This window comes from Maylandia zebra, linkage group LG23 (assembly GCF_041146795.1).
Source record: "Maylandia zebra isolate NMK-2024a linkage group LG23, Mzebra_GT3a, whole genome shotgun sequence".
NCBI lineage: Eukaryota > Metazoa > Chordata > Actinopteri > Cichliformes > Cichlidae > Maylandia > Maylandia zebra.
In genome coordinates this window covers 9,006,435-9,033,618 of record NC_135188.1, presented here as the reverse complement: position 1 = coordinate 9,033,618, position 27,184 = coordinate 9,006,435, and the positions used below count along the sequence as shown (strand labels likewise).

General features: G+C 40.1%; 1 protein-coding gene across 1 annotated transcript in view; it reads right to left on the bottom strand.

Moving 5' to 3' along the window:
* scfd2 (sec1 family domain containing 2) overlaps positions 1-27,184 on the bottom strand; it is a 100,396-nt gene that overhangs the window by 46,530 nt on the left and 26,682 nt on the right. The window contains exon 5 of the mRNA XM_004557131.6: positions 4,844-5,141. Within this exon, the coding sequence (XP_004557188.2) occupies positions 4,844-5,141 (298 nt within the window). The remainder of the gene's footprint in view (positions 1-4,843; positions 5,142-27,184) is intronic.

The window sequence follows — 27,184 nt, the reverse complement described above, 5'->3', positions numbered from 1 at the left end:
CGTAATCATTAGACTAACTTATGCTCCGCTTCCCCCCTGCAACCAGCTAGGTGCTTAAGGGAGGAGAAGAGAGAAAGGAGAGATGCAAGGAGGCAGAAAAGAGAGAAAAGGGGGAGAAATGGAAAAAGGAAATATAAAAACAAAAGAGAAGTAAAGTTTAAAAAGTAGGCAGAGCGTGTTGGTGGCCAGAGTTATGCGAGATCCCTTTCATGTCCCTTGACCGGCCCATGCTGCTGTGCCAACCCAAACAGCAGCATTGGGGAGGTCCGAGTCTCCGACTGCTCCCCTCTTCCTTACCCTGTGCACACCCCACTGACAGGATGAATAACAAACAAAATGTGCGACTGAGAAACAGAGTGAGAGAGAAGAACATGTCGTGTAACCATTTCAGTTAAGATTTTCCCTAGAAGTTCCCTAGAATACTGTGACTTTCTTTCCTTCTTCAGTCATCGCAGTGAGTAAATCATAAGCATCAGCACAAATTGTGGATTGCCCGCCCTGTACGCCCCCACACTGACATAAGTATAGACAAACTACGATCCATCATCCGTAGCCAGCTAGATGTCATACAAAAGGGAATTAAGAACATTTGAATCGGCCCGATTTCTTTTTTTGTCTTCTGCACCCCAATGCTGAGAGAAAAGAGGGAAAAAACAGAGGGAGTAGGTTTGATTCTGAACCAAAGAAAACCAAAATTTACCAGGGCTGACAGGAAACAAATCCATAAAGCACAAAGTAATGCAAATTTTTTGCTCTCTTACCACAATAAATGTAGTTTTTGCCACAACTGAATGAGGGATTAACAGTAAATGCTCAGAGCTATTTACAACCTACACACATCACACACACCACATCCACATACACTACAGTCTGCCAGCAGCCAATCACATTCTAGACTTCAGGACAAACTGGGCTGCTTCTCCAATCCCATCATTTGCTCTCTGTGTGCGGCGTTGCCTACAACCAATCCAGATCGTTCCAGATGTGGTGTTGGCTGCGGAGCATTTGGTTTAAGAGCTCATTTCCCAGTCTGGAATAAGTGGAACAATTTTCTTGGATGAATACTGTTCAGCTCTTTAATCAAATCCATACCCTAATACAACAATACATGCTGCACACACACTGCAATATGTCTATAGTATATAGACACATGCTAACAATGAAAACAAAGCATTGCTCTTTGCACAAATCCAAATTTACAACTTAAAGAAGCGCTGCTACAAGAAATTACTGGTGTTATTCTAGCCATTATATTAATTTATATCTATTAAAAGGTCTTCAAGGGCTTTAAATCATCCCCTTGCACTGGCCAACATGTTCTCTCACTACCACAAACATTAACACTGCAGTTTATTTTGAGCCAGCCCCATATTCATGGTCCAGCTGCCATAAATATTTAGTAGTGTGCCAAATCTTTTGCTTAAAATAGCCCCTCAAAATTATAGTATTTAATCCAGTTTGAGTAATTTTACTAAAGACAACACTGGCAAAATGAAATTATTTTCATAACCAATTTTTTAAAAAGGGTTGGGACATATGAACTGGGGTCTCAGTGTCACAGACTAAATGGATAAGTGAAAAATTATTACACATTGTTGGTAATCATTTTCTGGGATTTTTGATGGGGTAACCACAATTAAAATAATTAAAAAAATAATAATGTTTTTAATTTCTTTAATTTTTGGTTCATAGAGCTTTGTGAATCTGTGACACCTTAATGGGCTTCTTGGTCAACTGTTGCAGCTGCAGTGCTCATTATTAAAATATAAATGTGAGCATAAATAAATTTTGGGTCTGACAAATGAAGCCAATAAGGTAACCTGAATTCTTTCTAATGGGCAATTCCTCAATCAAGAAAACTGATTATACATAAGGCTTCTTTGCTCTATAACCACATTAAGCACTTCCCACAATGAGTTTATGGTCAGTACTTTTAAGACTTACTGAAGATATTCTGTTCGTTTTATATGGCACCCACTAAACGATGTCCTCAAATAAAGTAATTTGCTCATTGTGCATCAATTATAACTCAGAGCTGGCTGCTAAAGGACATTCCTGACTCCAGTTATGCAAGAACCCCTAAAATGTGTTGACAAACTGCTCATACAGTATGTCAGTAAACTGTAGTCTTGACTCCCATTGCTAGTTCATTTGATTTCTGGCCTTAAAGTTGAGTTTAACTCATGACCTCACCTTACTGTGTCACTAACATTTAAAAAAAAAAAAAAAAAAAAAAAAAGTTTATATTTCGTTGACAGGACTGAAATGTTAGGGTGGTTCCTGAATAGCATTCAAACATTACTACTATGGTAGAATTTAGCTTAAGCATTTACATGACATTATTAAATGTTTTAGCCAATGGAAAACAGCTGATCTCACAAGTTGAAATGCTCATCTAACTCTTACTGCCTTTCTAATCAATGAGTGTGGGGGTGGGAGCTAACGTAGCACTACTGCCTAGCACTAGCACTGTCAGTTCACGAAGAATTTTGGTACGCATAAAGAACAAGTACTGTCGTTTTTAGCATTATGGTCCTGGTTACTTGCCTATGGCCGGCTAGCTTTATCTGCTTAGATGACAACAATAAGATAAACCACCTTTTTTGGAGTACATCATTCTCAAACATATGAAGCTAAATAAAACCGATGAAACAGCCTTTTCACAGCTAGCGTGTTCTAGTTTAAAAAAAATCAGTGGAAAAAAAACGTAACAAAACAAAAAAAAACGTATTTCATATCCAGAAATGGGAAAAAAAGTATATTTATGCTTTTTCATGTCGAGAATGAAACCTCACCTTGCAGAATCAGATGTAACATATAAACATGCCAAATCTATCATTGACAGTTTATCTATAAAATCATTCAGTATTTATCCAAGGACTAAATAAATGAGTGTGGCAAATGATAATGTATGCTGACTAATATGAGAAGATTTAACTGCAAGCTTAGAATTCCCTTTTGTTTGAAAGACGCCGAGTTTTCTCAAGGTACACATATATATGCTACTGTAGAACAGTCTCTCGCTGCCCCGCCCCCCCAAAAAAGACAAGAATAAAGTCTGGAAGCTTGTTTACTCCACCGTGGACTCTCGAGCCCTCAATTTCTTCAAATGTTAACACTGTCTACAAGGCTTGATATTTGTCCCTGATGCAAATTTGTGAGTCGAAATTCACTCAAGTCATGGGGGGAAAGTTTTTACCACCCCCATTAGCATTAATAAAAAAACCACACACACCAAACATCCACCTTATCCTAACAGAAACATTACTCAAACGGGGCTTTACTAACCCTTGCCACACACATGCTGTCTGAATATATTTAAAAGTTAACAGGAGTTTCATGAAAACTAAAGTCCACGGGGGCTGGCAGCAAACATCGAACAGAAAACAATTCCACACGAGGAACACCATTTCCTGAAGATGCTCTTTAATTAAGTTCCCAGAAGGAGGTAGTTAGAAGGGTTAGGGTGTGTTGCTGCTTACTATCACAAACTTATTTGTCCTTATTTCTTACTCCCTTTCACTGGCATTCTGGCTTGTGTATATTATTCTTGTGTTTCTGCACTATGTTTGTGCATGCGCTGTGTGTTTCTGTGTATCTGCATCGTGTTAGCTAAGCTCTGGCTGTGTACTGTAGCCAAGGGGAACAAAATAAAAGAATTTGTAAAAACATTGTTCTCATGGCGACCAGGTTTCTTTGAATGTCTGGTTTTCATTTGAGTCCTTTAATTGGGGAGAATGTCACAATCAATGTTTTGCTCTGGATGCTGAAAGGGACGACCTCCCGACTCATGTTACCCCAGCCAAGCACTTCATCGACTGCCATAAAGCCTTTCTCGCAGACATTCGTGCACACACACACAGACTCAAATTTAAAAGAGTGCACACACTGCCAAATTACACTGAATGGGCGAGACGTGCGCAATGTGAGTACATACACACATTGTTTTTTTCTGTCTAAAGCACACCTGGCACACCATGACAGGCTAATTTGCAATGAAGTGTTTATAACAGAGAGTCAGGTTTTTAACATGAGCCACATCTCACAGCCTGTGCCTGCCAAGAGGCCCCTCGCCTCTAAACTGCATTGGCCAAGTAGAACAGGAAGAAGAGAGAGACCGAGTATAAGAAGGGAAAGAGAGAGAGAAAGAGTAAAAATACAAAAGATGTATCACTAATCTTTATTAGTGCTTTACATAGATTTACCAACCCTATATGTACACCATATGACCCCATGTGCCATATAAGATGAAAACCCCAATCCCAGTGTAATATTTCAGGGCGTGTGCTAAGGTACAGCCAAAACTAAAAGCAGCGCTAATTATGAACTATGTGGTAGGGGAGGAGAGGCTCAAGGTTAAAGACGCCATTACTCTGGGAGGTACAGTCGGCTGTGGTGTGGAGGAAGACTGTTAATTCATCTTATGAGCTGGCCTTGATCTTCTCTGCCACATGGTTACATGCTCAGCTAAACCAGTGAAATGTCTGGTAAAGTACAGAGAAAATCAATATACTCTCACGGACTCCCATAGATGCACACATTACAGGTAAATCTTAATATTGTGGAAAGGGAAGCTGTAGGGGTTAAAGGTAGAAGTAATTTCTCTCTCACACCTATCCAAATATACAAAGTTCCCACAGCCACTTGGCCAACTGACTAGAAAATGCGTGTAGGTGTGTGTGCACTATAGTGTGTGACACGAGAAAAGGATGAAGTGTCAAGACAATGATAAAATGACCCCTATTCCAAGAACTGGGGCAGCAATAAACAAACCATTTGCTCTCATTTTCCAACAGCGCTTCTGCAAAACTGAACAACCGCAATGGCAATAACTTTCTCTCACCAGTCAGTTTCTGAAGCAATGGGCTGAGTTCTGTTTCTCGACTGATGACTAGGGTGAGCGCTCCTATCAGGTCCCTCTCCAGCTTCTCCAGCTCCTCCTCCTCCTCTGTATCATGATCTGCAGGCTGGGTCTCATCAGCCAGGGAGTAGAGATAGACCAGCAGGAGGATCAGCTCATCGGGACCCAACTCGTCCTCCCTGAGCCTCGACCCTGAGGCCGAGGTGTCCTCGACTCCACGGGGCTTCATCAAAGGCAGCAGCTGCCTCAGCACAGCAGGGAAGTCGGCGTCTCCAAGAGCCTGTGACACGGCACACAAACAAAGGGCTTAGTCGGTGGAATGCAGTTTTTTGAACCTTGCTGGTTTTATTATTTTTAATGACCATACCAAGAAATGACCACTGGCTTATTAAGGATGTTCGTCATAGGAATCATTGGACATGTTTGGAAAACATATTTTCTTGCTGGAAGTGAAATTAAAATATCAATACAATTTTGCATGCCATATATGAAGCCACCACAATTAACCTGTTAGTTTAGCTTAGCCGAAAATCCAAGACTTCATTAAATGCTGTTTAACTCTTTAGCAGAGGCTTATATTTCCAGAATAAATGACTTCCAAACACACAATTACTTCACACTTTTCAAGAAGTAATTATTTTCTTTGTTTCTTTGTTTTAAATGAAACTAAAAAATTTTAATGTGTGGTGAACATAAAATGGCTAATGATAGGACATATAGAGTGCTTTGAAAAAGTATGATAATCAAATTTAAACATTACACAAAGAGTAAATACTAAACTAAACTCAACTAAATTCTATATTTAACTGGCAACTATAAAGCTAATAAGCTTTAGCAAGAGCATAGCTGTTGCCTCAAGGCAAGGGTCATATGCAGGGTAGCTGAGTTAACATTACAACACCCACGCTAATCTGTAATCGTGATTACTGCAAGATGTGCTGGTTCTTACGTTTTCTTTTCTAATGAGCATTTATGTAAACAGGAGATTTACAAAAAAGTTTAAGATATGACAGGTAACATACAGTTCAACAGTTACATTAGAATCCTTTAGTTAACGCTAAATTTCATATTATTTAAATGCATAGAAAACAAAGTCATCTCTTTAATAAGAAACTTGCTAATATGGACAATATAATCAATATATCTATATAAATTATACAGAAATGAACATTGTAGAGCACATCATCTTAGAAATGTATTTTATTTAGAGAATAATAGAAATGTGTACTTCAAGGAGAATATTGTTTATAATAAAGTACACATCACACTGACTATATGTTTGACAGTATTGTTTTAAGGGTAATTTTTTTCAATGGTACAATGGGAAGTAATAGATACCCCATCACTATAATATAATATAATATAATATAATATTGTATAATATTTACAGTCTGTCTTACCTTCGGATTTTTTTGTTTATTTACTGCAGATTTTTATGTGTTTTTTACTAATATTTGTTTTTAGTATTTTTATCATTTTAATATAGATATGAGACAAAATTCAACAAGTTCAGGACCCTTTATGTTTATGTTGGTTATTCAGTCACCGTCACAAAGACATCCAAGTCGTAATAAACTGCACTGAATCCTCCTTACTCTTTTAACTACACTGGAAAATATCCAAATGAAATAAATTTCCAGAATAAAGTCTAAATTTTATTTTTGTTTCAGTTTATTACTTCCACATACAATACTATGCAAAGTCTCGAGCCACCCACACACTCGAAGAGGATAAAGAGGTGGTCCAGCGTGTTCCTCCTGAATCTAAGATTCAACTAACAGATGAGCGCTCCTTTTCAGGACTTTGGCATAGACCTTTTTAGGGAGGCTGAACAGTATGACCCCCCTGTAGCTGGAGCACACAATTTAAGATTCTCCCTCTCTCAGAGTGAAAAAGCTGCCAATGTCAAAAGAAAAACTTTGAAATACGTTCAGAAAACTTGAAGAACTTTTGCTCAAAACCACTATAAAACTACAAGTAAGTCTGGCACCTTGGAAGCAAAATATAAAAGTCACTATTTTGACAGGCCCCCATTGTTCTGATGTCCCAGTTACTCATTTCTACTCCCAGTGGACATTTTACATAAACAAAAATCAAGAATAAACTGCATTGGGAGATAAACTATTTCGATCATTTGATTTAATTAAACCACAAGTATACATTCTTGATGACTGACATAAGCGTAAAAATACTGTGTTGCGTTGTAAGTGTTTAAAAATCACAGGGACAGTGTGAGTGAGCTCATCGTTCCATTTGCTAATTTTACAACTCTGGGTGGCTGATGTAACGCTTAATTTTGTTTTAGTCTTTTTTTGGATTTGCTCGGGTACCGAACTATTTTTTTCCCTCTCTTTTTATCACAAATGCACACATACAAAGACACACACTCACAAAGCCAACATTTGGAGCAATGTTTAGGTGCAGTGACCTGTTTTTGTGAGCCTGTCTGAGCAGGTCTGAATAGTCGGGCCCTCACGATGGTTGGATGGCATTCTGATCCAACGTGCTGCAGATCACGGGACCGTTTACAGAACACTGGCTACTCTCACAACAAGGGTGAGCTCACAGACCTATAAAACAAGGGTGTGGATCTAATCTGTCCGATGAACAGCATGAAATTCAAATGGGAAAAAAAGGGCTGAAGGCCCAAAAAGACAAAAACAGAGACAGGAAAGACTCACAACAGAGGGAAAAGTCAAAAAAGCAATGCAAAAAAAGATACTAAGGTAATAAATGAGTAATTAACCTTCAGATGATAGCATAAAGGGGGGGCTGAATGTTAACAGAGGATATTATGTTTGTGTTGGCTGTAGCTACAAATGCCCACATGGATACATTTCATTTTGACAAGAGATTCTTTTGTAAAGACATTTGTGTTTCTTTCACCAAGACAAACAGGCCTTCAGAATGAGCAGCTCTCGATGTTGCGGTGGGCCCAGTGGGGGGATCCTGTATCTGACCCAGAAGATCTCCTCACTGAGCCAAAGATCCAATACAGTCCAGAAATGGTAAGCCAAAGCCACAGAGCTGACTGACTGTCCCTTGTCACACCAAACAATTATCTCAGTATAAGGTCACCTACGATGACGCCAGTGAAGTCTTTGATTTCATGCATCATAAATAACTTAATATGAATGAAAGTGGCAGGAAAAGACGTTGAAGGTGAATTAATCAGTATCATTCACGTCCTTTAAACACGCAGGTATCACAGAAACAGAAGTCTCTTCACTCCAACGAGGCCCCCTTCCTGCATCAGACCCCGGCCAACCACTCGGCCCTGGGGACCGTTCAAACACAATCCCACCACACATTTTTCTTCTTAAACATTGTGAAATCAAATACCTCTCCAAGCTGCTCTCATTTGAACTGCCAAACAATGCTTTCCCTCACTCGTTTCACTTGCAGACGGCAGTGAGGAAAGACAGACAAAGAACATTATGGCTTTCTTGTTGAAATGCAAACTGCTGAGCACTTTCACCCTCCTCTCTAACCTTAGAACAAATATTGATTTCTAACACTTCTGTCTATACCACGACGCTCAACCTGATCTTTTAGGTTTGAAAAGAAGCGTGCCACTGTCAGCAAATTACATTTTCATTTTGACCACAGTTGGCTTGAAAGGTACCCGTTGTCATGTAACTTTGGCATCAGAAGCTTTCAGCATATGGTACTGCAGAGAAAGCTGAAAGGGGAGCTCTGGAGTGTTTCTGGGGCCCTACAAAAACTACCTCACTCAAACAGTGTACTACAAGTGTAGAAGATTCAGTGTTTTTAGTGTTTGCTCCTGCAGTTAAAGTTTCAATTTGACACGCTAAACAGTCTTATAATCATTACAAATGGCTCACTTATGGTATTTACACTACAACAGAGGATGTAAGCATTTGATAATATTATAACACAGAAAATTATTTAGTTTTTTAAATATGGTTCCCATGTCGCACTCTTGCTTCATTTTAAATAAGCTTTCTGGCTAAGGTATTTCTGTTTGGAGTTTCCGTGTCCTCCCATCTGGCTTCTCCCCACAGTCCATGAATGTCAAAGATATGAATGTTAGGTTAACTGGTGATTATGAATTTTCCATAGGTGTGAAATTGAGCAAAAATAGTTATTTGTCTCTCTGGTTTAGTCCAGTAATAGAGTGGTGACCAGGGTGTATCCTGCTTCTCATCCAATGACAGTTGGGATAGGGGCCAGAGCCACCATGAGATGGAAAAGCTGAGAAAAATGGATAGACAGATGAACATGCGGTTACCAACCTTTATGGCTTGTGGCCTTTTCAAATGGAGCAATGGCCACTGTGACAGATCGTCATACGTTTTGGCCACAATGTGGGTTTGAGTTAAGAGCATTCGAAGTTAAGAATGAGGTTTTGTTTCTTACATTGATATATTTGGATGAAAAAAATTGAAAACCCCATCCATCTTCTTCCATTTATCCAATTTGGAGCTGTGGGTGAGGGATGTGGGAGCCTATCCCAGGTGGCATGGAGTAAGAGGCAGGGTATACCCAGGACAGATCGCCAGTCTGTCTGGGCTAACAGAGAGAGAGACAACCATTCATACTCATATGTGAGCTTTCCCTTAGAGAAAGGGCAAGGACCTCAGTCATTCAGGAGTGACTCAAAGTAAACCCGCTGGGCATCAAATGGGTCAGTTGGGGTGGTGTTACAGGTGTTTCTGGCATGTGCAACCCGGAAGTAGCCCGAAGGATTGTAGCTTTTAACTGGCTTGGGAACACCTTGGTATTTCTACAGAAGTGCTGAAGGCAGGTAGGGAGGGCCGGACATTTTTACTTAGACTGCTGCCCCCTGCTGTAGAAAATGAAAGGATGTCCTGATTCCCTATTTGGAGCTCTATTAGCTCACAAGAATTACACATGATGATTTAGAAAGTCAAATGAAATGCACACTGTGTATTCATCCAATGAGCTTCTGATTTTTAGATACCCATTGATATCATGGACTTTTGACACATCTTATTGGAATTAACACAGTGGCATAGATCACCTATAGACAGTAAGGGACAAAACATGTTTTGGTACATAAGCAGAACAGCAATTACGAGATATCAAAACTTGTGCCGTCTAAACTTGCCCCAATTTTCAAATTTGTACAAATCAACCAAGCATTCCTTCCCTAACCATATGTATAAACTGTGTACTGCTATGTGCATGTGTTTTCACATGCAAGACAAGTGTGCACTTCAACTGAGTCCTTTCAAGCGCGCTATAAAAGCTGCTGTCAGCTGTATACCATGGCGCCAGATAGGAAATAGAAGTCTTGGTACAGAATTGGGACTGAGCTGAGTGAAGCTGAGTGGGACCTCTGAGTAAAACTCTCTCCAAGTTAAATTCAACAATGGCCGACTCACAGCTCTGGCACACAGGATAAGTGGAAATGTGGTGGTGAACTGTACACCTCTGTGAACATGATGGAGTGGAGTAAACCATGCTTTCAGCAGAAGTTTGGGTCAGACAGAAGTGTTTCCCTCAGATTATTCCAGAAGATAATTTAGCCACAAAGGTGTAGATTAAAATGCAAAGTAGGACTTTATAAAAGAAAAAATAAGACAGTGAGCAGTGCAAGTTCCAAGTTCTGGATCTCATAATCACAGCATCAGCAATCTAACGCTCTAAAAATGACCACCTAAGCTCATTTTATGCAAAGGTGTATTTAATTTAAGTGCAATTATCAAGCATATGGGTTATAAGAGCCCAGTACTTATGTAAACTCAGAAAAAAAAAAACAGCACCTTCCCAGGAGATCCTGCAAGATATACACCCAATGACAGAAAGATGGCTAAATCTGTGACACGCATGTCTGTGAAAGAGTGTAGATTTAGGTGCAGTCTTACTACTGTAATAGCAGGAAACTAGCATTATTATTATTATTATTAAAGACAATTACTGAATCCACGGCCTCTGCTGCCATGCTCTAATGCGACCATTATATACAATTATAGAATAACAATGGCATTACTCTGTCAAAACAAAGCTAATTTTAGGGCTTGCAATTACTCAGAGAAAGCCATTACTTTAAATTACTCTAGTTTCTTATCATGACATAGTATTTGCCTAAGAAAAGCTGACTTTGGATAAAAATATAGAAATTGTCTTTGTTCTCCAAATGGACTCAGGACATTGGCTAATGCAACGTTTGCCAGTGAGGCTATTGGTAGAAAGTTGAAACATCACTGGCATCTTGCTCAGACCTTTGCACCAATCATTAGCTCGCTCTTGCTTATGTTCTGGTTTAAATATGTCTGCCAGTGATTGACAGATTACCGTTTGGCAACTCCAACAATCCTGGAGTCCATAGAGGCTCAATCTCGTCCAATCACAGAGTCGGGCCAAACTCCGCCCAAGCCTAGTGCTGCCTGCACAGGAAACCAGCTCCAGATGCAGCCCCTGGAGGAAGGTGAGTGTTTCAGATGCAGTGCAGTGCACTAACCAGAACCAGGCCTCACTTGCATTGCTCCCTGCCTGCACAATGAACCTTTTTCTGGGCCTGAAGGCAGGGGGAGGGGGTGGGTGTTGGAGGTGTGGGTCCTTGTGGGAGCATGAACCAAGTTGGCTATAGGTCAGTTGTTCTAGTCGACCAAAGACTCTCTGGCCAGAACTCACCTCAAAGGGTTTTCACACAGTTTATCATTACCATAGGAACCAGGAAAAAAACTAATTTGAATTATTTTGGAAAAGCACACATGTGCTTCATTTGCAAATATATAATCACAACCAATTTGCATTCACAAATAACACGCAAAGCTGGAAGGGATACAAGCAAACTTCTAAAAGCAAAACACATAAATCCTCGGGGAATGAAGACAGCAACTAAAGTTTGCCTCTAAATTATGTAATGCAAGCTTACCATTGATTTGTAATAGAACAGCTGGAAGACAAACAAAGTCTTTACCCTTAGAGAGACTGGAAGGATTCTGCACATGTAAACAACACCAAAAATGAATGCAAACTCACATTCTGTTAATGAGCATGCCTTATCCAAGCCTGCTGGCACGAGTGCACGTGTGCAGTATCTCAGCGGAGACACCTGGTCATTGTAACCTGCTGTGATGACAATGACGGATCCGAGAATGGGTTTACCGTTTATTAAAAGGCGGAAATTTGCCTCAAGTTAAGGAGGAATGGAAAAATATAGTTTATCTCTGGATCTCTTAACAGCCATTATTCTGTCTTGTGTGAAAGGTTGTGGACATTGTATCAGATTTTTAACCAGAACAACGGAAACAGGACTTTAAACACAAAGAAGAGCAAGTGTGCACATAAGATCATAGACATACTGAACAGTGGAAGATCAACTTAAATCACTCTGTTTTCTGCGAAATGAGGTTGGATTTTATTTATTCATCCCATCCTTGTCTTCCTAATCAGGAAACAAGCAATAAATTAGCCATAGAAATTAAGTCTGATTGTGTTTGTTTATATACAAGAGACATTTAAAACCGCTTTTTACAGTAAGATTTTTATCAGCAAACATTTGCAGAGTTTATTTGTCTTTGTCCATTTTTTGTTCTCACAAAACATCATTCAATTTGGCTAATTTTTCAGAGGTTGAGACAGGCCAAAGACGTGGATTGTGCTAACTACAACATCTGAAAGCCTGAGCGGTTCCCTACCTTCTAAAATGTGAGGCTTCAGCTGTTCAGAAGCTGTACGAAATTACAAATACATCTTACTTTTGCTGCTGGCTGACTTTGATGTAAGTCATGACTATGATGTACAAATGTAAATTGAAAAACAAGTAGCTTCTGAACGTTTTGTGTACTCAGGTACTACATACAACTACAGGTATTGCCACATACACCAGGGCTGAAATTTTAAGGATTACACTTGTCACTTCTCTCTTCTCTAGACGTATCATCATCCAGGTGACCTGGTAATGTAACAAAAATGTTTGAGGGGAAAGCAGACCGAGATTTTCTTTCATGCAACTCCACCTGTACAGGGTGGATTATGGAACGTACACCCTGATCGCAAACATGCATGTTGTCTATCAGTGGGCCAACTCATGCATGTCTCTGACTGAGGGGAACATAAATAGAAAAAAGGAGTAAAGGAGAAAGACATGAGTACTTTATTGATTGCCTGATGGGATAAATGTACAGCTGCCTGGCAGCTCAACGCACTGGAAATTGTTTTTTGTATTACAGTTCATTCCTGTATTTGTTTTATTTTTTTCCTGAATGCTGCACCTGCAATATCAAATTGGTGCAAATGTTTTCTTAACATTTCTTGGATTCGTATGCATTTCATCAAGTTGTATGTACTGAGTTCTTAGGCCGCTGTACAGAAAGTGAGCTTAGTAAGCTCTTATTTGTAAGGTGACCCCCCCAGTCTAGATCCAGCAGCTTGCCTGTAATGCTTGCTGGATGACAGACACGTAAAACTTTTGTTTTAAATGAGGTCTGAATAACCACACAGTGTTTGAGATGTGTGTGATTCCATTCTGCCCAGCCAAGTAGCCCGGATGCTGAACTGCACGCTACACTGTTGGGGGAGAAATCAATGAACATCTGCACAGAGAGGGATGGATGGTCAGCTGCCTCTCTGTCTGTGCAAGTAAAAACTTTCAGTAGTTTTTACATCAGTTTTCGTCTCTTTCACCTTTTATCCCCTTTAATCGTCTGTCTCCCCATGCAACTCTCGGTCTTTTATCTTTTCCTCTTTTGCTCCCTGTGTGTCAAAAGTTGGTTTGGCACAGAGCTTGAGGACTATAATTTAGAGGAGACATGAGACCCAATCACAGAAACAAACACAGTCCCCGCACTCCACCCTGTCACCGCCAGTCAGCCACATGCTGGTCAATGTGGCTGGATTCTGTCTGCCCGGCACACGACACCATGCCTGCTTATCTCACTTAGGCTAAGACCTGCAGTTTGTTTGCGGTGCTGGAAAAATACAGAAGACAGAAGTCGCACAAGCTTTTAAGGTAGTATACTCTCTTATGGTTGGAAACATAAGGAAATTAACAAGGCTTCTTTTTTTTGCTGCATGGGCTGCAACAGATTATGGCGCAATTCTCCAGATGAGAGAACTGCAGCCACAAACCCCAGGGCCATGTAAAACCTCCCGCATTTTTCTCACACTGAGGAAAACCAAATCATACAAAGACACATGCACACAGAAACACACAAACATCCCCCTAATACTGCCAAGGATAGTACATTACATCCACTACTAATTGACTCAGGAGGCTCCAGCAGGGAGAAAACATCCTGAGGTAAACACACGGTTTCTACACGAAGCAGAATGAAACGGCCACAATTCGTCCGATGGGATTCAAAGCAAAACAACTGTGTTTGACATTTTACTGTTGCTCAGTTTCACTTTTTCCTGCATCCATTCAGAACAGACACAATATACATATTCACTTTTCTTTTCATGCATCTACTTTTCTTTCTTTTTTTCTTAAATCAAAGAAACATGAGAGATTAAAACAGCCCCTCTGAATCCAGGGTCTGTCTCACACATGGATGAGAAGTTGCATAGTCGGTGGGGGCAGAATAGTTGGGGGTTTGAGTATAGTTAACCAGGAGGTTATTTCAAAATAAGAGCTTGGCTTATATGGAAAGAGTAGGCAAAATTCAAATGTGTAAATTCTTACTTGCAATTAAGCATGATCCTTCAATATGTTTAAGCTTGATTTATGATTAAAAAATTTTTTTTAAGTTAATGAGTCTGTTTGTATAAGGGAAGGCTAAAGTTGCTGCCTCTGAGAGATGTTGCACTTTGATTCAGATCCAGGGCTTGAGGAAAATCACAAACATTAGGGGGCACTGCTGCACCATGACAAATCCCATCCATGAATGCACCCTGCATGGACTGAACTGTGTCTGTCTGTTTTCTTTCCCTCCAAAACTCCATTCTGGAAAAGGCTTCAAAAGACAGGAAATGTGCGACAGTTGAAATGAATATTTTTAAACTATATGCTGCATACTGCCGGTCAGAGCTGTGTGACTGTGAATCCTGCATATCTGACCTTAAGTCTGTCCGTGCAGTAACTTCTAAATTCAGCAGCGTGTCATCACTAGCTTTGGCAGAACTCTGTCATCAATTAGTTTGTAGTAACGTTTGAATAAAACATGAAATTCATTATGAATAAACTAAGAGCTGCATCACGTACTGGTGTACTATGACGCGAGTCATTACTCTGAGGAGCAGCAGTGTGCTCTCAGTCTCTCAATGGACGGAGCTAGTGTGTGTGTGTGTGTGTGTGTTGAGGAACTATATCGTGAGCCGCATATTGGCAGTAGGCAGGGCTTCTTTTCTGACCTCACGTTAACACAGAGGTCAGAGGCAACACTGTACTTACCAGAGAGGACTTCAAAATGAGAAAAAAATGGTTATGCACACATCTGTTTTAAAGCAATGGGTTTCAAGGCTTGCCGAGGAAATGTGAGTGATGCATGTGGGTTTTTTTGTGTGTGTGTAAATAAGGTCTACATCATAATCTGGACTGTCTAGCCAACCTGTGCATATCTCAGATAGACACAGACAAACACGCCTACGCGTGGCAGCTCTTCCCTAAACATTTATAGAACACTCATTACTGCAACGGGAAATGGAAAACAACTAATCTCCCTTCATCCCACTGTAAAAGCATTCTCATACACACACCTGGCTGGATGTTGATGTGTACTGGAAGACTTTAACAACAAACAAAACAATCTGGAAAGAATATACAATAAGCATAAATATAAATCCAAAGACAGACAGAGGAAAAGTTTGGAATTATGGGAAGTGACTGAAGAAAGACCTCCTCTAAGAGATGCTATTAGTGAGTGAGCTAGATCCCATGATGCTCTCTGATGATCTATTTGGTGATGAGACTCAGACCAATTCTTTATCAGTCAATTATGATTAACCAGGTCATTTTACTGTCTGAGCTGAGGCTAACTTTAGATGTCTGAGTATTTATTTTTTTTTAAATCAGCAGATTGTGAAAGAAGACCTGAATTTCAGTGTGTGCATACAAACACTTCAATTAAAGATTTGAATGACCGCATAATAAAGAGCTACAGGCAGATTCTTCAATCCGTTTTTTACTGGAAAGCCATGGTTCACACATAAAGGAGAAGAGAAAATTGAGTTAGGAAACTGGAGCCACAGTCAGGGCTAGTGATGAAAGGAACTTTCAAAATAAAAGCTGAGAAGAGATAAAATGTTTATTTCTAACTTCCAAAATTTGAAAGCGTTACTGACAAACACATCTTTGCAAGATGTTTTTTTTAAAACACAGTAACTTCTCTGTCTGTGCTCAGCATGTCAGAGCAGTGGACCATAAAAAGAAAGCTTTTTCTGTGAGTAACCCAAGTCCTGTGTCTGGGTTGCATTCTGCACACACAACAGTCCTCTGTCACACACACATACTAGCATGTCACCACTAATACAAGTTTAACTTTGCCTTACTAATGCAAACATACACCAAATTATAGCAACAGAAGCATTTTGTGCCATGCTTATGTTAACTGACGTGTCACAGGAGAAGCTATACACAACATAACATGCAGGCAAGAGCGCGAGCACAGACATACAGCGATTTGTTTGCAGACTACATGTCTGCACATTAACACCCATCACCCTCCATGAATTCCATCTGTTATAACACTGAGTATCAGAGGGCTTAACAGGATCTCTTTTTGGCAATTCATTTGAGCCTGACCCACATTTCATGAAAAGTGGCAAAGACTGATAGCCACAAACAAGTACAGGGGCTGAAGGAGACAGAAGTTGGGGTCAGGATGGAGACAGGCAGGGTGATGAGCGCATGGCTGACTTCTCTTTATGTATGAATATATGTGTGCGTCTGTGTGAAAACGAAACAGTCCTGGTCTGCTGACTCTGGTTCAAAACACATTCTGAAATGGAACAATACAAACAAAATCAGCCAGGATTTCTACTGCGCAAACATTCCCAGAGCTTTAAGCTCATGGCTCAGCTAAAAACACTAACAGGAGAAGTACTGAAGCAAGCTTAAACCATTAATACTGGCTAACACCTTTCCCCACCCCCCAAACCTGGTTTTAGACGCAACACATCCCCATCCCCATTATTCTCTCCCCATTCCAAGATTTATGAATCCATCACATAGTGTATCAGGGATATCAGGAGTAATTTTTAATTGACTTCCAAATGCATATACAAAATGACATGCCAACTATGCTGAGAGAAAATGAATGTACTTTAAAAACTAATGAAAATAGAAATTTAATCTACAAAAGAAGTATCAAAGCTCACATTCCAATTTAACCAAACATCAAGTATTATATAAACACATCCTGCATTGGCTAGAAACCTGTGAAAAACTGGTTGAAAATTCAGCAAGTTATGATGATTTGTGGATAGATCTCGTACTTCCATAAATATGCAACATAGCACAGAGATGACTTGTGCTAACATGATTGGTGTACTGACGCACAAGATTCAATTACAAATCACAAATGGTGAAATCACAACTGCCAACACTAACAAGTATTATAGCATTAATCAAGTAACAGCTCCAGAGGGCTTTTGCAAGAAAGTTTAGAATGACTAAGGATCAAGATGGTGTTGGACAAATGAGTCCAAGTGATTCACTAAACTTGAACACTGAACTCCCCTTCATACATTATACCCAAATCCTTATCATACTCCTCCTAGAGTTCTTATGGCTCTTCTTCACTTCCCAGAATTCTTGGGTCACGTGCTGCGTTCCCCTCACGCATCACACATCCCTCACAACAACTTAAAGACAACAGCTTGCTGATGTTTCTCACACATTCTATTTGGGTGGATAATTTCTCAACTAAGGAAAAGGCTTAAAATGTTTTCAGCTGTTTCAAATTTGACTATATCCCTTGCACCTCTTGGGCCCACAATCACTGACCATCTCTGGCCTTTATTCCAAGTTAAAGTTGACAATGTGTCACAGGGTGCACGACGTTTGCCTGACCTCTGTGATAACTGATAACAGTAGATGTCTGGCAGTAAATCCTCAGACACCATTCATCTCTTCATACACTGTGAAAATAAATGTCTCTCTTTTTCATCCCTTCCCATCATCTCTGTCCTTCCTGAACAGATGGTAAACACATCACTAATGTCTTGTCTGTCTGTTTGTCTATCCTGTGACGCTGCGCAGAGCCTCGCTGTTAAACAAGAACTAAACACATCACACTGGCAAAGAGGTACATCTTCTCCAAACAGCACTAAGACTGTGAGAACTATAGTGTCACTTTGTGCTTGATGACTTAAGTACTAAAGTGCACCCAAGTATACCAAGTATATTATCCAATTTGTACCACAACGCCTGTATTCAGTAGTCTGTAGACTTGCGCTCACCACACACTTTTTGGTATACTTTGTTAACAAATTTCCACTTCAGGACTTCATAAATCTGTAGATCAAAATATTATAAAGTTTTATTCCATTCTAATAAAATGCTGTTATACTTTGATTTAATCTCCTAAAAAAAGTTCTGCAACAATTAATAGACTGATAAAAATGTCTGATTAATGAGTATCAAAGCAATTAAAGTTAAACAATTAAACTCACACTTTTGTGCCAGTGCTACATGGCACAGTTATCTTTAGACATAAAGGGCAAAAGCTAGCTGAAAGAGGACAAATTGTAAAAGCCTAACTGTCCAGAAACCAAACTGCAGTTTGCTGCATTTGTATCCATGTGGTACAAACCTTAACTACTTAGGTCACAACAGTCGAGGGATTTTATTGTTGTCATTCAGATGTCTTTAGTCTCACATGATATTGGACAAAAGAGTTAATGTCGATTTCTGTGCCACTGGAGAACAGGAGTAATTATTTTTTCCTTTTTCTTTATAACACTTGCAAAAAATAATATACTATGTAAATCGGATGATTCTGACACATCTGACACTGCTCCCCCCCAACTAAATGCACTTCTACAGTGATTTAATACTGAAATGATGATCTGGATCTGAAATACATAAAAGTACTGCTTGACTGACCCGAAACGTTGGAGTGCCACAGAGCCATTTTGGCACTCCAATGTCCATGAGCCATAACAAAAAATAGTCTTTTTTCTCCTCCTTTTGAGTCAGTTTCCATCTAATTGGTTGTTCGTTGCAAATGGAAGGTTTAACCAGCAGGTCGGTTGCTTCTACAGGGAGTGCAGAATTATTAGGCAAATGAGTATTTTGTCCACATCATCCTCTTTATGCATGTTGTCTTACTCCAAGCTGTATAGGCTCGAAAGCCTACTACCAATTAAGCATATTAGGTGATGTGCATCTCTGTAATGAGAAGGGGTGTGGTCTAATGACATGAACACCCTATATCAGGTGTGCATAATTATTAGGCAACGTCCTTTCCTTTGGCAAAATGGGTCAAAAGAAGGACTTGACGGGCTCAGAAAAGTCAAAAATAGTGAGATATCTTGCAGAGGGATGCAGCAGTCTCAAAATTGCAAAGCTTCTGAAGCGTGATCATCGAACAATCAAGCGTTTCATTCAAAATAGTCAACAGGGTCGCAAGAAGCGTGTGGAAAAACCAAGGCGCAAAATAACTGCCCATGAACTGAGAAAAGTCAAGCGTGCAGCTGCCAAGATGCCACTTGCCACCAGTTTGGCCATATTTCAGAGCTGCAACATCACTGGAGTGCCCAAAAGCACAAGGTGTGCAATACTCAGAGACATGGCCAAGGTAAGAAAGGCTGAAAGACGACCACCACTGAACAAGACACACAAGCTGAAACGTCAAGACTGGGCCAAGAAATATCTCAAGACTGGTTTTTCTAAGGTTTTATGGACTGATGAAATGAGAGTGAGTCTTGATGGGCCAGATGGATGGGCCCGTGGCTGGATTGGTAAAGGGCAGAGAGTTCCAGTCCGACTCAGACGCCAGCAAGGTGGAGGTGGAGTACTGGTTTGGGCTGGTATCATCAAAGATGAGCTTGTGGGGCCTTTTCGGGTTGAGGATGGAGTCAAGCTCAACTCCCAGTCCTACTGCCAGTTTCTGGAAGACACCTTCTTCAAGCAGTGGTACAGGAAGAAGTCTGCATCCTTCAAGAAAAACATGATTTTCATGCAGGACAATGCTCCATCACACGCGTCCAAGTACTCCACAGCGTGGCTGGCAAGAAAGGGTATAAAAGAAGAAAAACTAATGACATGGCCTCCTTGTTCACCTGATCTGAACCCCATTGAGAACCTGTGGTCCATCATCAAATGTGAGATTTACAAGGAGGGAAAACAGTACACCTCTCTGAACAGTGACTGGGAGGCTGTGGTTGCTGCTGCACGCAATGTTGATGGTGAACAGATCAAAACACTAACAGAATCCATGGATGGCAGGCTTTTGAGTGTCCTTGCAAAGAAAGGTGGCTATATTGGTCGCTGATTTGTTTTTGTTTGGTTTTTGAATGTCAGAAATGTATATTTGTGAATGTGGAGATGTTATATTGGTTTCACTGGTAAAAATAAATAATTGAAATGGGTATATATTTGTTTTTTGTTAAGTTGCCTAATAATTATGCACAGTAATAGTCACCTACACACACAGATATCCCCCTAAAATAGCTAAAACTAAAAACAAACTAAAAACTACTTCCAAAAACATTCAGCTTTGATATTAATGAGTTTTTTGGGTTCATTGAGAACATGGTTGTTGTTCAATAATAAAATTATTCCTCAAAAATACAACTTGCCTAATAATTCTGCACTCCCTGTATGCTCACAGCCAGAGCTAAATCATACAGATCCAAGAGTAGAAAAATCCCCAGTTTTAAACAGAGCACTAAGAGCTGCCTATAGCCTGAGCCTTGCACTGACAGAGATTACTTGTACTTGTTTCATATGAGCATTGCGATAGCAGTATATGTATGACAGAATATCCACTTTTTTCTGATATTCATAGTATACAACGGGTAAAATATTTAACATGTCACCAATTTTGTAAGTGCTACTGACATGAACCAGATGTCGGTAACAACCAATCCAGTCCACACATGAAAAGAAATCAAACCACAGATGTCCATAAATTAGGTGTAATAATAACACATGAAGCAAGGGAGGCGCAAAAAGGCATGGAAAGTCATGACGCCTGCTGAAATCCATCAGTGATTAGAAAGAAATCCTGCCACTTAGTGCAAATTAATATCAGCTGGTTGAGTCCCAACTGATGGACTATAAGAAGGTGTCTCATTACCAAGGTGTCACACAAAAAAATCTCATGATGGGTAAAACAAATGAGCTCTCTCAAGACCTTTGCAACTTATTGTTGCAAAACATACTGAGGGCATTGGTTACAGAAGAAACTTTCTAAACTACTAAAGGTTCCAATGAGCATTGTTGGGGTCATAATGTGGAAGTGGAAAGAACATCATTTCACCATAAACATACCATGAATCAACTATGACCAGGTGCTCCCTGCAAAATTTCAGACAGAGGAGTAAAAAGAATTATCAGTCGAGTTGTCCAAGAGTTACAGAAAGACCTGGAAACAGCAGGTGTAATTGTTTTCAAGAAAACTATAAGTAACACACTCAACCAAAACATTTTACCTCCACCTCCAACACTGGTTGAAAAAGAGTACGACACACACACACACACACACACACACACACACACAGAGCAATTTTTTTTATAGTTGATGTCAAATTATTTTAAACTCACTGGGATTTATTGATATTTATCAAAATGATAAAGCACTATGAGCTAGGTGTATATAATATTTTGTCCACCACTACTGACATTAATGGCAATGGAAAAACTTCTGCAACCAACTTTACTATAATTTAATGGAGTGTCTCTCACAATAGCGTCCAATATGACCAAAGAGCTGAGTCAGAACCTCTCTGGCACAGTCTTAAGACAAACTGAATATGATAAGCTTTATAAATGAGATTTATTGCAGAGTTTCTGTGTTGGAAAAGATTATAGTTCGATAGTAGGGGTGCAACGATATTCGTATCGATATTGAACCGTTCGATACAGTGCTTTCGGTTCGGTACGCATATGTATCGAACAATACAACATTTGTAATTTATTTTATCAACTTTCCTTCTGACGATGCTGTCTGTGTTGAGCGCTCAGTGAATCTGCGTTCGACTACTCCGCCTAGGCTGCACTGTCGAGCGCAGATCCACTGAGCGCTCAACACAGACAGCATAGTCAGGAGGAAGAGCGCAGGGCAAGCTAGCGAGACAGAAGTTAAGCTCTCCTTGCAAGATGGACCTCCCCCACCCTCATTCAGATCTGGTGTTTGGAATTATTTTGGTTTTCATGTGACGTATGACCCTGAAGGTAAGCGAGTCATGGACTAAAGTAAAACAGTATGTTGGATGTGCCATGCAATGCTTAATTACATTGGTGTGAACTAGTGTGTTAGCTCAGTTAGCTCGTTAACGTGTTGGCCGTCTAGCCCCATGCACGGGGCGATCGGCGGTAGCTCATTAACGGAGATTTGCCGTGTTGTGGCGTTAAGGTCATTTCAACGAGATTAACCTGAAAGCACTAGTGGGAACACAACGAATATGACTGCACATTTACGCCGACATCATCCTAGTGCAAAGACAAAAACAACAAGCATGCTACTAACTTTAGCCGAGTCATTTAGACAGCTGTTAGCACGTGATTCTCCTTATGCTGCTGAGAATATAGCCCAGAAGAAGCGGATAGTATAGCTTTTATTTTGGAAAGAGACATTTCTCTGTAATAAACTCTCTTTTCCAAAGATGAGTGATTCCTCAATCAGATACAGGGCTTGCAAAATCGCTAGCCCGACGTCCCGGAGCTAGCGATCTTTCCAGTCGGGCTACAAAAATCTCTCTGCCCTGCCCGTCGGGCTATTGTAGGAAAAATATATGTCAATGCTTTTGCATTCTTTCAGAAATGTAGCTGGGTAATTATGTCATTGGCATCGGTGAGCCACTGTCAATATGTGACATATTGAAATCGCGTTTGAATTTGCGCTTGTTTTTTTGCTTTCACTTTGCAATGACAGCACTGATCTGTGAGTGATGATAATTTGTGCACCAATTCCTCTGACATCGTCTTATTAATCGTTAGCTTACTATGCAAACATGACAAGTGAAATCTCCCGCAGCAAGCTTAAACATGTGAGAGGCTGATCGCGCAGAGAATCGCTGAGCTTATGTGAGTGCGTGTGTAAAAGTAGCAGTATATATATTTTAGTTCTGCTGAGCCAAATAAGACAGGTCAGGGTGAAGAAGTGACAGCCAAAGAAAAGCTTACCACAAAACGGAGAAGTTATGACAAATGAGACTATAAGGCAAAAAGAAAGTGCAGCTTTATGGTTTCATGGACAAAAGAATTTCTGTGGCTGCAATATGACGAGCTAAATAACCAGGGGTGCACATAAGTGGTCCGCAGGTGCGCATTCGCTGTCAAAATAAAAAACGCGCACAAGGGTTAGGGTTAAATTTAAAAACTGTACTTTTGAGTTAAAATATATATTTATAATTTTAATAAATGACAAATTAAAAAGGCATGAACATTTTTTTGTATCGAAAAAATATCGAACCGTGACACCAAAGTATCGAACCGAACCGAACCGTGAATTTTGTGTATCGTTGCACCCCTATTCGATAGGTGTATCTAACTGGCAACACAGCCTGGCTTAAGGACTGTGTTTTTCTAAACTCAGTCATGTTAAAAATTGCTTTATTTCATGAATGCATTATGACATATTTCACCAAATGTGTCTAGCAAAAGTTTTGCCTGCTCAACAAAGTAAGGGAAAAAACAGAGACAGCCAACTGCAGACTGGAGTCATGCAAACTTGCAAAAATAAAAATTGGATTCTGCAGTTTAACCTCTGTACTGTTATGCTTTAGACAGGATGTGGAGAAGTGGTTAGTGCAGTGTGAACGAGGACATCTGAACTTCAGATCCTCACGGCCAGATGTGCAGTATGTGCTTAATGTGTCATTTGACTAAATGCTTTATTTTTTTCCTATGATCGTATCCTCATACTCACAATCAGCAACTAAAAAGGCAGATGCTTTTGACAATTTTAACACCAACATGACCACCTAAACAGAACACAAAATCATCAAATCATAAAAAGGTATGAATTATTATGCCGCACAAGCACAGAACATAAAACTTGTTGCTGTCACTGGCACCCGTCGTGCAGACATCTCTGCTGTGTTACGACCCACGGTGCTAAAAGCTCAGAGAGATCACAACTGCACACATGAAAGACACAGCATCTTAAATAACTCAGAACAAAAGCAAAACAACAAAACAGTAGGGTGGAGAAGATGGAGACTTATAGCTGGAGATTGTGAGAAGGGGGAATGTATATAAGCAGTCCTCTCCTCCTCCTCGGGCCCCTTCATCCCTCCCCCCGCTCATAATTAGCGGTTCGGCGTCGCTGCTCGTTTTGGGTTACTTTTATTCCTTGCCCCATTTCCATGAAAACAGCAGTGGGACAAACAGACCCACATGTGTCTCTAAATGCAGCGAGAACAATAGTAGACAAAAAGTGGGGTGTATGAGTTCACTCCAGATGAAAGCTAGAGTGGGAAAACACAGGAATTAGTGAGGTTTTCGCTCACATGTTTTCAAATTGAGTTCTCGTATTGGATAAAATGCAGCGTGGAGGGCTGGAACAGCTTAATTTTGGCCTTGGTTGGTATACACCATGACAGTTAGTGGAAACTTTTCAAGAACGCTCTGCAGGCATTGTGAAATGCACTGTTGTCCAATAGCCAACATGTTTTAGTTATTTCTGCAAATTCAATGCATTTATGTAATGTGTAGCTCATTTAAAATACTTATACTTACCTTTGTGTCACTTGTATCTAGCAGCTATTTGGGCAGTGGTTTCTATTTGTCATAATTCTACTAAACATATCCAGTGTTTTGGCAAATGTTCTAAGGCATTTCAAACAAATTCATTAACAAATATTTCATCAGCGTGTACTTCTTCAAGTTGGCCATTCTGGTTCCAGTGTCTTACGGGCTGTTTCAGCACATGGCTACAGTTCTTTTTTACTGCAGGACCAGATACTCCCCTTCTACTCCAGATAAAAACCAAGATATCGTCAGACACATTTGTACGAATGAAGTCCAATTGTTTAAAAAATTGAAAACTAAAGGGTTAGAGGTGGAAAAAGATGGACACTTGGATGAAACAGAATATCTAAACTAAGAAAGAAAACACTAATAATATGGAATGAGGGGAAAGGAGGACATTTAACCATCACCAGATTCCACTCCAGCAGAGAGCCTGGGGGGTATTTCCCTATTCTTTGCACCCCTATGTCAATCATGTTACAAGGCAAGCAGAGAGATTGTTTCCCTCCACAGATGAGTTTCATTTCTAGCTCATACAAGATCAGTCCAAGAACAACAAAAGGCAACCTTCCTAAACACACGCACGCACACACACACACACAGAAGGGAAGCTGTGCAGCATGCAGTTTTTCGTCTCCATAGCGCCTAACAAATGCAAATACCAGCTCAATTTGAAAGCTGAGCTCTAAACCAGACACAGCAAGTGTTGTCACAACCTATAAACACTGAACCATTTAAAGTTGGAGAGGACTGGGTTCTGTACGCTCTGGCTGCTCAAATCAAACTAAATGCCCACTTCTAAAGAACAGGCTCGCACAACACTGAGATGACGCTGGACTTAATCAAATCAACAAATAAAGCCTTCCTCTAGAGTCAGAGGTCTCTGTAACATCACACAGGTCATTTGTGCTCTTATTGCTAACATGACATATCTATTTGACACATTAGTTTCCAAACACAGTCAGAGGTGGAAACCCTCTCTTGGTTCATAATAAAGACAAGTCTGACCCTGTCACAGATAAACGTATGAAATGAATCGGTGAACTTCACCTGACCATCCACTCAAACCATTTGGATCCAAACCTTTCAGCTTTGCATTACACATGGAGCAGTGCCTGGGGAGGTATACGTAATTAATGACAGAGCAGGGATGGCAACAGTCTGTCTCTGATTGACCTGGTTTGACCCTCACCGCTTAGTTGCCATAGTGATTGGTCAGTCTCGTTCCCTATGGGTGACTGGGCAATTCCCTGGGGCCACAAGGTAGCCCACAGAACGGGCATGAGGTAACAAAGTGTTGGGTGCAGAGGAAAGAAAATTGTGCAGACTGGCGTCTCACAATTACACTCTGAAACAAAGAGAGGTTCTAGTCGAGAAGGTGGGCAACATCATTTCAAGGGCCACACTGGCTAAGAAAAAGTGAAGGACCACATAATGGAAATGTGAACTGAAACATGACAACCATAATGCTGAGTACTGTTAAGCTCCATGAATTTCAATGCATGTTAATTTAGGCTGAATATATATTATATATTATAATATAATAGGGCAGCAGCACTATAATAAGTTGGTTAGCACATTGCCCTATAAAAAGAAGGTCCTAAATTTGACTCCATCATCTGACGGGGGCCTTTCTGTATGGAGTCTGCATCTCCCAGTGTTTGTGCGGGTTCTCTCTGGGTATTCTAGCTTCCTCCCACAGTCCAAAGACACGCACTTAGTTGGATTAGGTTGTCGGTCCCTCTGTGTTAGCTCTATGTCAGATTGGCAACCTGTCCAGAGTGTGCAGGTATCAGATTTAATTGTTAAGCTAACTTAAACTCTAATATAACTGCAGTAACAGACTTGGATATGCAACAAATCTGACAAGTTCATTTTTATGCATTTATTTACAGTTTGTTATCGATAATCCCTTTAATAGAATGAATGACATCATAGTGTGATACTATACAACCTGAAACATCCTAAAACTACATCACATTTGTTATTTGACTTAAGTTACTGTATCTACAGCTGATTTGTGGCTTATTAAGACATTGACATGGCTTGCAACTACAGAACACATTAATTCGCCTTCATTCCTTTTTGCTTGTTTGAAAATTAATGTAGCCAGGGTAACATTAACCCCTGGCTAATATCCTATAATAAAGTCTCAAGTTGAGTATTTATGCTGTGGCCATCTTGGTGCATGAAACACGACGTGATGGGATGATCTACACTCTTTGGTTGATGACTTGTGATTGATGAGTTGTTAGCTAATGATCATATCCTGGATGATCCTCCATTATGTCTCTAATAATTACTATAATTGTTTGCTATCATACATCCTTTATACTGTCTTAATACAGTCTTTGATTCTAATAAGATATTTATAAGCAATCTCACAAACTTGTGTCATTAAGCCTTTTGGGAGCAACTGGTCACATCTCTTTGCAAATTCATCATAATCTGTCTTAATGTCAATGTTAAAATACACAGCACAGAGCAGGCATGTTTACCCATTACCTGTGATCTGTAACACGTCATTA